We start from the raw sequence: 19,114 nt of genomic DNA on the forward strand, positions 1-19,114 counted from the left end.
TTGGTGCTAAGAGACTTCAGGCGAGTGCAGACTGATTGGTCATTAGTAAAAAATCTAGCACCAGGCCAACTAACAATTGTCTTGTTGTTGTTGTTGTTGTTGTTGTTGTTGCTGTTGTTGTTGTTGTTATTGTTGCTTTGAGGCAGGGTCTCTAGCCTAGACTGGCCTGGACCTTTTGATCTTCCTCCAGTCCTAGGGCTGGTTTATCTTTAGTGTCCCCAAATAACCATTCCTTGCCCACCGTTGTGTCAGACTGACATCTTGAGACTAAAGATAAAAAACCTTTTGGAATAAATTAGCATAGCAAAGCCCTATTTCAGACCAAAAGGAAAAGATGCAGCACTTTTATCCGCAAGAGCAAGTCTATTACCAAAGTCTTCCTCCTCACGCCTTCATTTCCGAAGGTAAAGAAATCTATTTTAAGGAGTGGCTTTTCTCAGCCTTCTCTGAACCTTAGTGCATTTCAAAAGAGCAAGAGAGAAGTCAGGGGGTGTGAGGGAGAGACAGGAGAGAGTAAAAACTACAGGGGTGTGGGAAAGAAAGACAGGAAGACCCCCTCACTGCTAAAAACCCATTCTGTGGTTTTTTCAAAGATCAACCATGAAAGGTCGAGCTGTGACGGAAGTGGGGAGACAGGCTGTTAACAAGAGCAGAAGACCCAGTTTGGGAACCCAGAACACAATCAGCGTGAGCCCCAGCTTGACAGCGAGGAAGAACTTCTGTCCTGAGGTAACGAGGCCTGCTGGGAACCTGGGCTCTGGGAGGAGAGGTGGAATGCTTGGCAGAACTGCTCACCAGGGGGTGTTGGGGGGCAAGCTTTCGGTTAAACCAGTGAGAGGCTTGCTTCTCAAAGGTAAAAATAAGTCTCTCTGTCGCCTCCCCAGAAGCTGGTGGTGCACACCTCTCATCCCAGCACTCAGAGACAGAGGCAGGTGGATCTCTGAGTTCGAGGCCAGCCTGGTCTACAGAGTGAGTTCCAGGACAGCCAGGGCTATACAGAGAAATCCTGTCTCAACAAAAACAGAGGTGGGGGAAGAGAGAGAGAGATACAGTGAGAGTGATAGATAGATAGATAGATAGATAGATAGATAGATAGATAGATAGATATAGATGCATATATATATATGAGAGAGAGAGAGAGAGAAAGAGAGAGAGAGAGAGAGAGAGAGAGAGAGAGAGAGAGAGAGAGAGAGAGAGAGAGAAGACAGACAGCTAGACAGAGACAGAGAGAGACTACTTACCCCAGATGGGTTGGTTCGCTCATCCTCTTCTCGTGGGCTTCAAGTCCTTAGCTGGTTCAGACACTTAAATGGGACAGCTCAGCACCACATTCCTAAGATGGAAGTCTCAAGTCTCAGTGAGCACTTTAGAGCTAAGCCCGGCCAGCGTACCTCACACATGCTGCTGGACCCCACGGGCTGCTCTTTGGTTCTGTGTTGATGAGAAGACAGTAGAGGAAAGACAAGCCTTTTTATAAAGATAAAGGAGATAAAGAATACTGCAAGAAAGTCCCAAAGGCTGTCAAGCCTGTGCCAAAGCCCTTGGGCCTGGCCTGGGGTGTGAGCTGCCTCTGTGAGGCTTCTCTGAGGGACATTCATGTCCCAGGCGTCATACACAGAGATGACACAAATGGGATTTGTGAATCTGGGGATAAAACGCAGCTTCGACCTTGTCAGTCTCTACTAGGGAGTTGGCATTTGCTCCCGCAGTGGAGTCTGCCCTTGGAAGAAAGCATGGGTGTCTTCAAATCCACTGGCCGCTGTTCCCGCTGTCTCCGCGTTGTTAAACTAGACAAGGGCAGGAGAGACCGCTCAGGGGCTGTGGCTGCAGAGACCTGGGTTCGCCCACGTGGAGGCTCAAAACCTCTCTAACTCCAGTTGCAGGGCACCCGATGCCCTCTTCTGGCCTTCACAGGCACCAGGCACACAGGTGCTCACTGCCGTGCACGCAGGCAAAACAGTCAGACCCATAAAATAAAATATTTGCAATTTAAAAGGAGAAATTACAATAGTTGTCGGATGGACACTAGATCTGAAGGATAGATAGTCTTCTGTTATACATTCTATAACTCTATAAACTGTCTTTATAGAATTTGTTTCCTTCGTTATCCTATACATTTTGTTTTAGTAATTTTAGGCTCATTTTTTTATATGTTATGAATGTTTTGCCTAAACACACACGCACCACACGTGACTCTGGTGCTCACTCTGCCCATAGAACAGTGGTGGGTGCTCTCAAACTGCAGTCACGGACCCTGGTATGACACCGGCACGCCACCCTAGCTGACGAAGAGACAGCGCCCTCTAGCGGATAGAACTCCGGACAGCTGTGCCCGACTACTACATACACACCAGGTGCTCCTGGCATCAAGGCGATTTCTGCCAAGAGAGCCCTTACCTCAGTGCTCCCCACCTTCCCCCAGGCCAGCTGAAGGGCCCAAACAGACTTATACACCGATCCAGCTAGTCCTTGTCACCGCAAAGCCACTCATGCGGAGTGACTGACCCCTCCCCCGACCTCGTGCCCCACCAGCAGCAGGCATTCCGGAGTTGGAAGTGGGTCCTCCTCCCCTCCATCCATCCCACCGCACCAGCCCCTGAGGACGCATTCCTGGAGAAGAGGCAGGACCTTCTAACATCTCACCATTCAGTGAGTGCACAGCAGGCTTGGTAGCCAAATCCCCCACCTTCTCGGCCTTCCTTCTCCCACCGCATCCTTCGGGCACCAGTTCTTAAAAAAGCCAGCAAAACTGCCAAGGCCTGCCTCCACTGCCCAGAGTCCCGGGCTCGTATTTCTCCCTTCCTAACCCCTGTAAAGTGCATCCTCAATTCTGTTCTTGTCAAAGCCCTTCATGTTTCACTCTTTGAGGGTAGGGAGGCAGCTCTAAGAGGAACCAAAGGGTTCCTCCAAAGGGTCAGGATCCCAGCTTTGCCACCCAGTCTCTGCCACTTTAAGCGAGTCACTCGGCTTCTTCAAAAGGTCTGCACAGGACCCGAGATTAATGATGCTCAGAGTTTTATAAGAACTAAATACAAACGTAGGGGTGGGTGAGAACTGCAGCCAGTTGTGCAGCCATCGTAATGATGATGACTGGCATTTTATTGAGCAATTGCACTACGCCAAGCGCGCGCTATCTAAGACTCCATATTAAGCCCCTTGGGAAGATAACACTATCGTCACCATTTTATCCATCAATAACCTTGTTTTCAGAGAGATTAAGAAACTTTTCCAACATTGGACAATTGTCAAGGCAAGTTTCAAATCCAACCTGACCCTTGAGCAGCGGTTCCCAACCTTCCTAAGGCTGCGACCCTTTAGTGCAGTTCCTCATGCTGTGAGCCCCCCAACCATAAAAGTATTTCATCGCGACTTCATAACTGTAATTTTGCTATGGCTATGAATCGTAATGTAAATATCTGATATGCAGGTAGGTCGCGACCCACAGGTTGAGAACTGCTGCTCTAAGCAGAGGGTTTTTTTTTCAGCCACACAGACTTTTGTTTTAATGACCTGTCAGCCCCTGTGTATCGGCATGTGCTAGGCTATAAGTGCCAATCAACTGTTTTCACCTTTCAAGGGCATTACATAGGGTCTGTCACAGAAGCCCAAGAAATGTGATGATGCCCAGATCTAGTTTTTAGGATGTACCCTGATTGTTTTTGACAGCTAATTGTACTGAAACAGAATTGGTCTTCTGATACCAAGTGTCTGATTGTACTATTACAATCAGTTAGCACTATTAGTTACTAGTTAACAATTAGTACTAGTTAACAATAGTACTACTGTTAGTACTATTGACTAACATACTATCAAGTTTCACATTTTTGAGTTTTCTTAAAATATGTGTGCTGCAATAATTTGACAGAAAGACTTCTTTTCTTTTCCTTTTTGTTATTGTTTTTGTTTGTTTGTTTGTTTGTTTTTTCAAGACAGGGCTTCTCTGTATAGCCCTGGCTGTTCTGCAAGAAAAATTTCTATACAGTCATCAGGTTGGTCATTCTCCAAATTGTCTACACCTTTTCAGAGTTTAACAGTTAAGACAGCCGTGTTGAAATAAGGGTATCATTGTAGTTCCCGTTTTTTCGAGCAGTTTCTCCAAATTTTACCTCGTATAGTTAGAGATTATTACATATTTCAGATTGTCTTTTTTATAATTTATTTATTTTTAGGTATTCAGGTGTTTTCCCTGCAGGGTTGGTGGTGGACACCTTTACCCTCTGACCATCTCGCCAGCTCCCCCAGTACCCCTCAGTATTCTTTCGCGTAGTGTATGGTCGATTTTTTTTTTTCTGGACAGGGTGTTATGAAGCCCTGGCCATCCTGGAACTCACTCTGTAGACCAGACTGGCCTCAGATTTATAGAGATCTGACTGTCTCAGCCTCCCAAGTGTTGGGATTGATACTTTACATGATCTAAAATGTCTGGCCATGATGGAATCTTATCCCTCTGTATTTTAAACATAAACAAACTCTTCTATAAGTTGATTGTGGCCAACATATTTTATCAGAGCATTTTATCAGAGCAACAGAAAAGTAATTGATACACAACATGAAAATATATTCTTGAATCTGAAGAATCAATGCCACAAAAATTTCAATTGTCCCTAAGTTATAATATAAATTGAACATAACCTAATTTTAAAAATAGCAATTGGGGATTATCCTTTTACAGCTTCTATGGGCTCCACATGCATATACATGCAGGCAAAACACCCAAACACATAAAATAAAAATGAAAAAAAAATCTAACATTCTTGGGTTGGAGAGGCGAATAGGAGAAGGAAATGTAAGAGACGAATATGATCGAAGTACTATATCTATGCATGAAAATACAATGAAATCCATTTCTTTACATAGCAAATACATGGCCAAAAAATAAATAAATAAATAAAATAAAATAAAAAGAGTACGTGTTATGGGCTGGAGAGATGGTCCAGCGATCAGGAACACTGACTGCCGTAGCACAGGTTCCGGGTTCAGCCTCCAGGACCCACGTGGCAGCTCACAAGCACCTTCCACGCAGGTTCCAGGGATCAGACGCCCTCTTCTGGACCCCTTGGGCAGCTATACACACAAAATGCTCAAACACTCAGACCACACACGTCTACACATAAAACTAATAAAAATCTTTAAATATATGATTTGTAAACATCAGAAGCATGATTTGCAAATATTTCTAGCTTTCTCCTTCAAATGCTGAAACTTAGATTTTAATGTACAGCCACAGCGGCTATTAAATACTTATTCCCCAGCTCACGGTGCTGCTATAGGAAGTCTCAGAACCTCGAGATATGGGGACTGGGCTCACTAGACGTGAGCCTACCAGCCTCTTCTGGCCCAATTCTCTGTGTCATGCTTGCTGTCATATGAATAAGCCTGAGCCACAAGCTCCCTCTACCGTGGAGCCACCTCCCAAACCTTCTATAATACACTGAATCCCTCTGAAGCCATAATCAGAGAAGACCCTTCCTCCCTGAAATTACTCCAGTAAGCTACTGTGTCACACCAATGAAAAAGTGACCACAAACCCTGTGAGTACACCTATTCAAGAAGTTATGGACTAGAAGTACTTACAGATTTATATACATACATATATATAATTTAAAATATATATATAACTCATATATAAACATACAAAAGATTCTTAAAATCACAGAGCGTATGTATACAAACTCAGATGGCATAGGCTCTGCATACCTTGGCTATATGGCACAACCTTTTGCTCATGACTACACAGTTACATAGCATGTTACTATGCTAAATACTATAGGCAACTGTAACACAACAGTAAGTAGGTATCTAGACAGTGTACAGTTAAAAGGTGTTTAATAACTTATGAAAGACACAATGTCAGCCCGTATTTATAAGACCAACACAGTTCAGTTTCTAAATAAATCATAGAGGTTGGTTTGGCTCACGATTCTTGATATGGAAAAGCCAAGTGTGTGGCACTAGCATTGTGCTAAGGACCACAGCACAAAGTCTCCATTCTCATAATAATATCTTCTATGCATCCCTAATGATGATGGTACCTTGAGAGATATAGCACTAGATGATTTCATGGCTGCATAATCATAGACTATAAGCATAGAAACCAAGATGGCATAGCCTGCGCCTACCTTGGCCACACAGTACAACCTTTTGCTCTCAGGCACAGCATGTTACTATGCAGAATATTGTAGGCAACAGTAACATAACAGGAAGCAGTTATGAATGCAGACACAGACTGTATACAGTAAAGCTACAGTCCAACAGTTTGGATAAAGCCCTTCCTGTGACTGGAGCGTGCAGGACTGGGAATTTCTGTATGACTGAGGGAGTGGGAAGAGGCCAGGAATGACTGAGCCCTGCTGAACCCTCCACATCAGCCACTCTACACACACTGTGCCCCAAACCCTGGCCGGATCCTCAGCACCTCAAAAAACAAAAAACAAACAAACAAAAAAAACCCCAAAACCAAAAACAAACAAAAAAAAACCCCACCTTACTTCAATTATAAAGTAACCTCCACTCACAATAACATTTTTACTTTACAGCCCTCTTAATTTTTAAATTTAGCCTAAGACACGGAGTGTGGAAGGAGGACCCATGCCAGTCATCACAGCTGTCAAAGGCAAAAGAGGTTTTCCAAGTCAGCATTTCCCTGTGTGGCCTTGGGTGTCTCAGAACTCACTCTGTAGACCAGGCCAGCCTCTGCCTCCAGGGTGCTGGGATTAAGTGTGTGCTACCACTAACGATTGTCCATTCTCATTCTGTAAGCTGGTCCTCTTTTTCAAAGCTTGCTAAGGTCTGCAGCGCCTTTGGACCCCTTGCCTTGCGTTTTCTTATGAGTTCTGTTCTTTTCTTCTCCTCTGCCCTGTTTCTCTCTTTCCTTTGCCCCCATTCTCCTTTCCTCTGTTCTGCTCTTTGACAGAAATGTTGGTATATGGTAAATGAGTGATATTCACCTGTGTGAATGAATCAAATTTACCAAAGCAGTTTCCTGTTGGTTTGTTTTCTTTTGTTTGGATGCTTTTAAAAGTGTGGACATAATTTTGCTTAACTGAGACTATAATATAAAAATATAAATAATAATAGTAATAATAATATTAGGAGAAAATAATCTCAACCTGAGGGAAACTTTATGAAAACAATATTGGGAGCCAAACAACTTTTTTTTTTAAATTAAAACTTTATTGTAAAGAATTTGCAAATAAGAAAAAAAATCACACACTAAAATCAGCCCAACCCAAAGTCTATGCATCGCAGTAAACTCCTATACATCCAGGACTACCATTCTGAAGCTGTGGGACTTCTTCATGTCAGATTTTAGACTTTCACTATCCAAAATGGTTTTTAGTTTTTAGGAATCACCAAAATATCCATGATAGGGTTAAAACTAGAACAAAATTTGCTTCATATCTTCTTTCATGTTCTCCTTTCTACATATTATACTTTATCACATGTATTTACATGTGTATTCATATGAATATGTGTATATACATATATACATGTACATATACATGTATGTATATACACATACACATACATATGTATATAACAGGGGCTATGTGCCAAATGAGCCCAGGAAAAATAGGCAAAGGCTCTCAGCCCAACCCTCCCCTCCCCCACCGCCGCCCAACTCTTTTCTCCACTTCTGTTTTGCTCCATCTTTTTCTATCTCTCCCAAACCAGCTGTACCCTGAAGGTCTCTTCATCTCCGTCACACTTTGAGCCACCCCAACAAGTGCCTAAAACAGGGAGCTGGTCACAGAAGCCTGGAAGCCTTCGTCTAATGAGTCTCTCTCCGTGCTTTTCAGGGGTGCACCGGCAGAGACCATCAAAGTCAACCTTTACGGGAAATTCCTGGGGCTGCCAACAACACACAAATCCTGATGGCCCCTGGCCAAAGCTGCTGGGCCCTGGCTGTCCTGCTGGCAATCGTGAACTTCCAACATGGTGGTGAGGATAGGTCCCAGGGCAGAGACAGCCACTGGGTAACACTGGGCTCAGGGGACGGATGTTCTCCATGCATGATTTCATTTATCTGTGAAGATCCCTGAATCTTCCAGACATGTGAAGGAATCCCCAAATTATAGTAACTGTATAATTTGATAGTATTGTTTAATTTTGTGGTTATAGATAGATTTGTAAGTGTTACAGTTGTGAGGGGAAAGGCACCCTGGCAGTCAGGAGCCAAGGCATATCACAAAGTCACACCACACAACACACCTCACACAAGAGTTTCACTGGAAGAGACACAAGAAAGCAGAGGCATCTGCTGGAGAAAGAAGCAACAAAGAAATAAGCAGGAGGCAGACTTTATGTAGGGTTTCTTGGGGGCGGGGAGCTTTCCAGGGTGCCCTGAGATTGGTGGGATTCTGTGGCCTGATCTTGGGGCAAGCTCAGGGATTGGTGGGATTTCGGTGATCTTGGGCTGTTTTTTCTCTATAGGGCGGGGCTTGGCCATTCATCTGTCTTGAAGGGCTAGAAATGGCAACTGTAGCCAGTAGGGATGTCTGGGGGTAAGACCTAGCTTCTGGAGCCTTAAGGGTCTCACAGATCTAGATTTAAGCTGTACTTCCCTGCCTGCCTTACCCTGATACTCTACAGTGTCTTGGAAGCTGCACCCACCTGTGCCTTCAGGTCATGGGGCCTGTATACTTCAAAAAAGAAAATAAAGGAAAGAAGGAAGGAAGGAAGGAAGGAAGGAAGGAAGGAAGGAAGGAAGGAAGGAAGGAAGGAAGGAAGAAGGGAGGGAGGGAGGGAGGGAGGGAGGGAGGGAGGGAGGGAGGGAGGGAGGAAGGAAGGAAGGAAGGAAGGAAGGAAGGAAGGAAGGAAGGAAGGAAGGAAGGAAGGAAGGAAGGAAGGAAGGAAGGAAGGCCAGTTTCCTGAGAAACCTTTAAGAATCTAGTCATAAACTTTGGTGTGTATCTGTCATGGTGTAAGGAGGACAAGAACTTGGAGTCACTGTGCTCACAACCAACCTGATTTTGGCCTTGATGTAAGAGGGGTTCAAGCTTTCACAGGCAGAGACTGGCACCTCCATATCTGACTCCTTCCACTACAATCTGTGCCAACTCTGACCACATGGATGGGAAATAAAAACCATCTGACTCCTGGACAAAACAATTAGAATATTCTTTTTCTGATAATGTAAGAGAATCTTTTCAAATCTATCTTTGGAAACCTATTGTCTCTTTTATGGTTTTACTGCTGTGAACAGTCATGACCAAGGAAACTCTTATAAAAACATTTGTTTGGGGCTGGCTTACAGGTTCAGAGGTTCAGTCCGTTCTTATCAAGGTGAGAGCAGGGCAGCGTCCAGGCAGGCATGGTGTGGGAGGAGCTGAGAGTTCTACATCTTCATCTGAAGGCTGCTAGTGGAAGACTGACTTCCAGACAGCCAGGAAGAAGGTCTTAAAGCCCACAACCACAGTGACACACCTACTCCAACAGGGTCACACCTTCTAATAGTGCCCTTCCCTGGGCCTACCATATACAAACCATCACACCTATTCAACACTTACAAATACTGGAGCACAATGCATTGTAAGGCCTTCCTGTAGTCAGAATCTTAGTTTCTTTGAAAAACACAGCAATATTACGAGAATATGCTTTCATTTTAATCCCAGGTGTGGAGCATGGTGCTGCTTCAGCTGACTGTCTGCAGCAGCTGACTATGATGTGCCTCATACTCTAGCAAGGGCATAATTTTTCCAGCTGCAGATAGTTTCTGTGTCTGTGTGACATTTGGAATTCTGGGACTTTACAGAGGGTACTGTAAGACCCCCCCCCAAAAAACTGAGGGTGCCCCAGTACCCCACATCCCACAAGGCGACACCCAAATCACTCTCGAGAAACGGTCTCGATGCAATAGCATGAGGATTTCTTTATTCCAGAATTCTGGGTTCCACAGCCGTACCCCACGCAGGGTCAGAGGACTGAGGACTCTGTGCAACTGAAGTCAGGGGTATTTAAAGGGGAAAAACCACAAGACAAGGGTTGGAGGACACAATTCACAAGGCAAGGGGTGGAGGACAAAACATGCATGGAATGGGGAAGCACAGAATGAGGAAGTAAGGAAGGTTAGAGATTATCTGGAGCAAACTTCCTTGGGGCATTGTATAGTTAAACATTGGAACTAGAACAGGGTAGGCTATCTTTCTCAAGCTGAAAACAGAAAAACAAGTTACTCTGTGCTGGGCTAATTGTTTAGAGGTCTAAAAACATTGAGTTGGGGGTCTCTCATTATATAAATTCTAGGGCCTCGAGAGATGGAGTGGGTTGTTGATTGGTTGCTGTTGACCACAGTTTATTATGTAGTATTTGTGTGCAAAGAAGAAACAAGAAGAAATGAGATACCTTGTCCGGGAAGAGCAAACTTGCCCCAAGGATCTCAACACCCCTAATCAACAGGAAGCCTACTGATAATGTCGCCCCTTTCCCCTCTGTCCTTTTTCTCTCCCATCTAGTGTTAGGGAGTTGAAAGGGTTGAAGAAAAGGGGTAGAAGAAAGAAAAATCCACAAAGAAGCCAAAGACAAGCCATACTTTCCCAGAAATTTGACTTTATGATATACAACCAGTTTCTCTCCTTCAATTAGGAAGACATTCCAGAGCACCTGTTTGCATCCGCTCACACAGGAACAAACCTTTGTCCCCACCAGTATAGGGCTTCCCCCTACCCATCTGCCCTACCACCTCCAGGCCCAGAAACATCACCGCTACTGCCTCCACCCCTATTGAGACACCATGGCCTGAAATCTCAGTGTTCACCATAGAACAAAGTGCAGTATTTTTGCCAATTTTACTTTGAGCTGTATACTTGAGAGCAGAGCTGTGATGGTTTGAATGAAATGTCCTAGTAAATCTTGGGCATTTGAATTCTTGTTCCCCAGTAGTGGCTGCTTGGGAAGGATTAAGCCATATGACTCTGTTGGAGATGTGTCACTGGGTGCAAGTTTGAGGTATCAACATCTTCTCCCCATTCTCACTGCACTCTGTCTCCTGCTTGCAGTTTGGGATGTGAGTTCCCAGCTGTTCCTGCCACCATGATTCTGCTCTGACATCATGGACTCTAACTCTCCCAGAAAAAGTAAACACTTTCTTTTCTAAGTTGCCTTGGTCATGGTGTTTTGTCACAGCCATTGAAAAGTGACTAAGACAGGGCTTATGTTTTATTTGTCATAGCCCCCAGCAGCATGGTGTAGAAGCTTTACCTGTATATATCTGGTCCCTTAACTCTCATTTCCCAGGAGAATTAGAAGAAGCAGGCAGTGTGCTTACTGTCACAGAAGTAATTAGAAGTTGTGTTTCCCATCTGCCAGTGTTAGATTGTATTCTAGGGATAAGGACCAGCTAGGCAGGACTTGAGGAACCCTGGCTTCCCACAGGTAACTTCTGCATTTTGTTCCAGGATGTATTCATGTCACCAGCTCAGCATCGCAGAAAGGAGGGCGACTGGACTTTACCTGTACTTTGTGGCATAAGAAAGGTGAAGCTGATGGGCTAATACTCTTCTGGTGCAAAGACAGGTCTTGGAACTGTTCCCCTGAGACCAGCTTAAAACAGCTAATGATTAGAAGGGACCCTGGAACAGATGACATCACTGAAATGTCATCTCAGTTGGTGTTGACTATAGAACAAGCTACACCATCAGACAGTGGAACCTACCAGTGCTGTGCCAGAAGCCGGAAGCCAGAAATCTACATTCATGGCCATTTTCTTTCTGTTCAAGTCCCAGGTGAGTCTAATATCCCCAAGGCCATCAGAGGAGCAGTGAGTAGGGCAGACAGTGGAGTCTCAAGTAGCTATGTGAGGTCCTCGATAGCAGTTCCCTTGAGAACCCTTAATTCCCAATCCTCTGCTGACACTCCAATTGGCAGATACACCTTATCTTACACCTTTCTACAACACATATATACAAAGGTAATTACATATTTACTACTCCAAATATTTACAGAATGCCTTTCACTCCCATTAGAAGACCAAGTCATTGGGAGGTGGAGAAATTTGTTTAATGACACTCATTGACTGGGCTAGTAAAAATACAGGTCTACAACCGAGGCCTTTTGATGCTTACTCTGGAGTTCTCCCAGAGATGAAGCTGTATTTCCTCAAACAGACAGAGAGGGGTTTGAAATAAAATGGGTGATTGCCCAAAGAAGCATTCAGCTCTAAAAAACAGGAATCCACTCAAACTTCTGGATTAAAAAACAAAATAAAGTAAAAGTGTGGATTGCCCCCCACACCATGAGTGCAATTTTCTAGAATCAGAAATCAGAAAGTTGACAGGACCCTGAACTCTGGCTCTTGAGCTCATCAAGATAGCAAGGCTTCTGATCACTGACTGTGTCCTTCATAGTGAGCATACCATCTCAACAGAACAATATTGTGTGCTTCATTACCACAGCAAAACAATAAATGTAACAACCCTAATCAAGCTGTATAAAGGGCCCATTTGGGAGCAAACCTTCAAAACTTCTGTGGGGACCAAAAAAAAAAAGTATCGTCTACCTAGACTTTTATACCCAGCCAAACTACCAACCAATATGTTAGAAGAGAGACACTGTCAGATAAACAGTAGTTTTTAAAAAAGCTTGCTGTCTGTATGAACTTTTCTCAGTGTTGCAAATTGAACCCAGGACCTAGAGCATGCTAAGCCAGTACTTTACCACTAAACCATATGCCAGCCTCATATGAATTTTTATTTTTTATTTATTATTATTATTATTATTATTATTATTTTGGTTTTTGGTTTTTGAAAAGGGTTTCTCTGTGAAGCCCTGGCTGTCCTGGAATTCACTGTGGAGACCAGGCTGGCCTTGAACTCAGAAATCCACCTGCCTCTGCCTCCCAAGTGCTGGGATTACAGGCATGTACCTCACCACCCAGCCTCATATGAAATTTTTAAAGAAGCCATCAACCCAGCTTGGTGGCATACATTTATGAACTCAGCATTCAGGAAACCAAGATTGATCTTAAGTTTTGGGCCTGACTAAATAGCTAGATCATGTCAGTAAACAAATAAATATTATTTCTGCTCTCTACCCATAGTAAATAAAAATGTGTGAGGAAGGGCCTTTTAGTAAACATTCCCATCCTCTTCTATGACTACTAATCATTCAAATGCTCCATTTGACTCCAGTTTGCCCTAGGTTTCCTTCCTTCCGTGCTTGCTTGTTGCTACCTGCCTACATGGCCTGGTACTCAGCAGTCTGACTATTCCTTCTTCCACTGAAATCCTCTCTTGGGTTCTCTGAGTGTTCCCTGACTTGTTTACTTGCTGTCCTGTTTTGCCTCTCTTTCCTTTTCCCATCTATCTAACCTGAGTCCTCACTGATTCTGCCTTTTGTACCCTCTCCCAAGCTTGTATCTACCCTGATTTAAACCTGCACTTTGCAAGTGACCCACAAATTACCTTCTCTAGCTCTACTTCAAGTGTTTTAACCAAGCACCCCACTGATGCTGAGCCAATTCCAGTCAGCTCCACCATCTCCTCAAACTTGTCTTCCTGAGACTTACATCTGTCCATGACTCTCTGTCAAAGCCTTGGTTCCTTGATTTCTTTACCCAAGTAAGTTACTATGAGTTTTTCCTACATTTATTTTCTTTCCAAATATGTTTCTTTTCATTATTTTCTTTATTTACATTTCAAATGTTATCCCCTTTCCTCATTTCCTCTCCAAACCTCCCCTTGTCCCATTCCCCCCTCCCCCTGCTCACTAACCTACCCACTCCCGCTTCCCTGTCCTGGCATTCCCCTACACTGGGGGATCCGGCCTTCATAAGACTAAGGGCCTCTCTTCCCATTGATGTCCGTCAAGGCCATCCTCTGCTACATACGCGGCTGGAGCAAGTCTCTTCAATCACAATTGAAGTATTTCTCTATCCTTTAACAAGGGAGATCCTTGAGATTACCAATCATTCCTCTTTCAACTTTCTACAGGACTTATTGTTCAATAAATGGGCCACCAACTCTAAGTACTGTCCCAATCCATTCTACATTGCCAGCAGACATATCTAGAAGGTCAGCTTGTATATGCTGTGCTGGCACTCAAAGAATTAACGGTTTTTCAATGTCTACAATGCCTAATCAAGTTTGCCTAGTATGAGGTTCTAGGTCAGTAGTTCTCAACCTGTGAACTGCATTATGAGCTATTTACATTATGATTCATAACAGTAGCAAAATCAGTTATAAGTAGGAACAAAATAACTTTATGGTTGGTGGTCACCACAACATGAGGGACCATATTAAAGGGTCATGGCATTAGGAAGGTAGAGAGCTACTGCTCTAGGCAATTTCATTGTATTTATGCAGCTACTCTGCTCTAGTTAAACTTCAAGAGTAGCCATTCTCCTGGCCCCTCTTAATTCATTGAATGAATACTTACTCTGCATCCTGAGCACAGTGCCAAGTGCTGCACACCAGAATGATGTGCAACAGTCCTTGTTCCTTAAAACCTAGAGTTCATAAGCTCCTAACACACCTGAATGTTTCTTCTTGAGCTGACTTTTCCTTAACAAGAAATGCCTGTATCTTCTCAGGCTACCTAAGTATTCAGCACATATGACCATCAACTGGAAATAAGGTTCCTTCTGGAAAGTAGCAGATAGGCAATGGGTGATATTAAAAAGCACTGCACATCATGTACTGCTCATTGTGTGCCAGAGACTGTGCTTGTATTACTCCCTACAGACTTTCAGACGATATCACTGTTGTCCTGTGACAACTCACACTCAGTGCTCACACGGAGAGGCAACGACAGATGCTCAGCTCTACTCCAGCACCTGAGATTTTAACTTAAGCTAAATGACTTGGTCCATTCCAGAAACCGTAAGCTAGCAAAAACCCAAAGTCCCCAGAGTCCAGGGTAATCGTTTTAACTTTCTGTCAAAACTCTAGAGCTCCTGCAGGCCTATGTGCATCTGTCTCTGGTGAATCCTAGATTCTCTGTTAATTTACTACATTTAAATATAAATATCATAGCTCACAGATATAAGAAAATATTTGTTCAGGAAGTGAATTAAGCTGTCAGGCCTTCTTTGAGATTACACAGGAAATGCTACAAAAGGAGGCTATGCCTTCTGGAACCCTATTTTGATCCATGATTCTCCTTTTAACCCGGAACAGGGAACCACACAGAGATGAGTCAGAGACAAAGGTCACATCCTGACTTCAGCCATATCAACGGCACTCTCAGTTCAGGCTTCCTGCAAGTAAAGGCTTGGGGGATGCTGGTCACCAGCCTGGTGGCCTTTCAAGGTATGTCCAGAAGAGACTTCAGCTCTCCAAGTTGAGTCTGTATCTTTGTCAGCTTAATTATTTCCTGGAAAGTACAGAAAGGAAGCTCTTAGGCAGGGACAAAATGTTCCCCAAGCATGGAAACCGGTATGTGGGTGACACTGGTTTTAAGGTATTAAAGTCCTTATAATTCTGTATCTATGTGAAAACAGACGGATTGGACTTTCCACTGGGTAAGAGGTCAGACTGTTTAGGAGAGGCCTGTGGGAGACAGTAAACACAGATACCTCACCCACTCACTAAACAAATTAATAACTAGTTTGAATGATACCATAATGTAAGCTCTATAAATGCAAAGATCTCTCATATAAACTGTATGATGAATTGGTGAATCTAACCTCAGACAACACCTCCAAGCAAATATCTTTATTATTTAATGGAGAATTAAGTGTGCCCCTCACAATCCTAATGCAGATCTTTGGAATGCTGCACAATGCCCTATACCATGTAAAGCACTTCTATCCCCGTTACACCCCTCTGCACTTTCGCATTGCCTCCTCATATACCCAGAAACAGGACCAGAGACAACTTCATAAGGAAGTGCAGATGAGGAGAGCCTGTGTCTACCACCCACGCAAAGATATGCTAAACTGGGACAGCTTTTACACAGGGGCTCTGGGGACCAAGTGCTCTGACTCTTTATTCACAGTTCACTAAATCCCTAGCAGGACAAGCTATATTCTTGTTCTTTAGGCACAGTATAAACTCAAAGGGGAAACTGAGTCCAGCCTTGAACTATCACCACTTTGACTCCAAAGCCATCCTAGAACAATGAAGTCTCTGCTCATGGTTCCATTTGTTTGTTTGTTTGGTTGGTTGGTTTTTGGTTTTTTCGAGACAGGGTTTCTCTGTGTAGCCCTGGCTGTCCTGGAACTCACTTTGTAGACCAGGCTGGCCTCGAACTCAGAAATCGCCTGCCTCTGCCTCCCAAGTGCTGGGATTAAAGGCGTGCACCACCACCGCTGGCTTCATGGTTCCTTTTGCTAGTCAAGAACAAAATTTGTTTTCTCCTGTACTCAAGAAGCTTTAAATGTACAAAAACCAAAACCAACCAACCAACCAAAAACCCCAGAGCTGAATCATGTTACTTATATTAAGAAGCTGTGTGAGAGAAACCGAGACATGGTCTTCCTATGCAGCCCAGACTGGCCTCCAAGTACTGGGATTGCGGATGTCAACACCCACGGCTAGTTTTTCCTTTTCTTCATCTCTGAAACTTGGGCTTACTAGAATTATGGAAGAGGCAGTGTTCAGCAGAAACAGACACATTTTTCTTGGACCTTAGCAATATCATGGTGGAGTCCAAGTTATAATGCTTCCTTTCATGTGAGGAAAAAGATGGAGTTTCCTGGATCCTTGTGCCTGCCTCTGCGCCTCCCACATAACACATGTGTTATGTTCATATATTTTCCCCATTCTCTTTCCAGTCATGAAATCCCACCAAACACACATCTCAGGACAGGTGAGGCTTCTGACATCAGGACAGGTGTCCTATTTCTCATCTAGTCTAAGTTGTAAGGAAATAATACCTCTTTTTTTCTCTCTACAGTTCTATAAACCCTGTGACAACGAGAAAAACAAACCTTCAGAGGAAGGTACAGTGAGTAAATCTGACAATCACACAGAGAAGACTGGTCCATAGGACGACGCTAAGCACTCCAAGCACCTGCAGGGTCAGCCAGAGGGCCCGCGCACCCACACTCTGGAGGGACAGCACTGCTTCCACAGCCTGTCCTCTGCACTCCACTGGAGAGCCGTGCCTCCAGCCCAGGCAACAATAACACCCCAAGCGTCTGGCAGAGCAGGTGGTATACTTCTGCATCTCTTTTCTGACCGCCATAACAAGGCTGGCTCCTCCCACCTCGGAGTCAATAAAGAAAACATTCTGCAAATGTCGCTCGTGTGTAGTCAGTTCTGGAATGCCACGTATGCTTTATACCACAGAATGATGTTTCCTCTCCACACAATGCAATAAGCAAGTTTTAATTTTCTGTATGTGCACGAGGCATTTGTGGGTGCACTGCACACACGCCGACTCAGAGGACACTCTTGAGTGAGTTCTCTTCTGCCGTGGGCTCTGGAGACCAAGCCTAGCAGCCAGGCTCCTGTGTGTCCTTTTCAGCTGCCGAGCTGTCGAGCCAGCCCCAAATAAGCAAGTTTTTAAAAGGTAAGAAGATGGGGATTTAAGAGAAAGCTTAGAGGGAGCGTGCAATCCGGACACTGGCTGGTGTGCGCATCTCAGTACCCATGCTAAGAGTTCTAACAAGCTAAGAGTTCCCACAAGCCTCAGCTTCAGGGGGTCAGAGACAGGATTGTTGGGTTTGCTAGTGTCTGGTGTAGTGGAGAAAATGTGAGATCCTACCTCAGAAGAATAGGCAGAGAACAATAGAGGACACCCTACACCCTCTTCAGGTCTCCATGTGCACGTGTCTGCACTCGCATGCACAAGCACATCACACACACACACACACACACACACACACACACACACTCTCTCTCTCTCTCTCTCTCTCAATAAATCTTTAAAAAATGAAAACGCCATTCTTAAAAAGAACTGTTTATTTAAAACTATAAAGAAAAATATAAAATAAGCAAATATGGGGAAGAGAGAGGAAGAGAGTCAGGTGTGGTGACTGGCTTACAAGGAAACCAACAATGAAGGCATATTTGCCGTCCAATGCGTTGGTGCCCCATTCCTCTCCCCCCTCCCACCCCCCACTGCTAGAAGAGGAGGGAAACTCAGGCAGGCCAGGAACGCCAGATTGCAATCACCCACACAACACGGACCTATAGCCTCTTCGTTCACTGATTTTTTGGGGAGGGGGGGTTTCAGACAGTTTTCTCTCTGTAGCCCTGGCTGCCCTGGAACTCACTCTTTAGATCAGGCTGGCCTCAAACTCACAGTGATCCGCCTGCCTCTGCCTCATAAATGCTAGGTTTGAAGGTGTGAGTCACCACAGCCTGGCTGGTCACTGCTCTTTTAAAAAGATGCTCAAAGCCTTTATTTGCACACTTTTCCTGTTCCTAAACTCACACACCTTTTTTGACTTTGGACAGAAAAACTTTGGTCACAAATAGACCAAGGAACAGACTATTTCCAACAGCAGGGTGTACTCAAATAAAGATAGGAACAGAAAACTTAGTGGACTTAAGTGGAAAGCCATCAGAATAGACACCTCACCTTTATCTTTTTGGTACAGACCTACCAAAGGTGGGAACTAAGATTTATGGAGACCGAGACCAAGGATGACATGTTGCAGTATTATCTTTAATAGGATGGTCTTGAACCTCAAACTGAAGACTTTTGACTTTATGTCCTATAGAGATAAAGAATAGGCTTGAAGTATAAACCTGGATCCAAATTCTGGCACTACAATATAATAGCTGCAGGCTTTAGGCAAGGGAAACTTACTTTTATTTTATGTGTTGAGTGTTTTGCCTGCGCATGTGTGTACCACATGAATGCCTGGTGCCCACAGAAAAGGGCATCAGATCCCCTGGAACTGCAGTTACAGTAGTGTAAAGGAGACATCACCCACAGTGTTTTTCTAAGAATCAAATAAGACCCTATATTTAGAACCAAGAGAGACATCTGAATTTTGACCCCAAACTCTCCAAAACTTTCTCCACTATATTACATTCTCTATAATCTTTTCTACCTGTTTATAATTTTAACCAAATGTTAAGCTCACATGAACAGAGAAGTCTTTTTCTTTTTACTCTTCAGAGAATCTTCTGAGCTACCACAGTCACCTCCACACCACATACAGAGAAGGTTCCATATAGCATACTGTATTAACTGAAGGACACACACACACGTCTACATACAA

General features: G+C 44.0%; 1 protein-coding gene across 1 annotated transcript; it reads left to right on the top strand.

Annotated features, from left to right (window-relative positions):
• The first annotated feature begins 563 nt into the window (after positions 1-563).
• On the top strand, positions 564-17,172 carry Cd160 (CD160 molecule). Its single transcript, XM_052179685.1, has 5 exons — positions 564-729; positions 7,800-7,941; positions 11,397-11,723; positions 15,114-15,245; positions 16,834-17,172. The coding sequence occupies exons 1-5, from the start codon at positions 601-603 to the stop codon at positions 16,839-16,841; spliced, it is 738 nt and encodes a 245-aa protein (XP_052035645.1). The 5' UTR covers positions 564-600; the 3' UTR covers positions 16,842-17,172.
• The last annotated feature ends 1,942 nt before the right edge of the window (positions 17,173-19,114 follow it).

Source organism: Apodemus sylvaticus, chromosome 4, assembly GCF_947179515.1.
Source record: "Apodemus sylvaticus chromosome 4, mApoSyl1.1, whole genome shotgun sequence".
NCBI lineage: Eukaryota > Metazoa > Chordata > Mammalia > Rodentia > Muridae > Apodemus > Apodemus sylvaticus.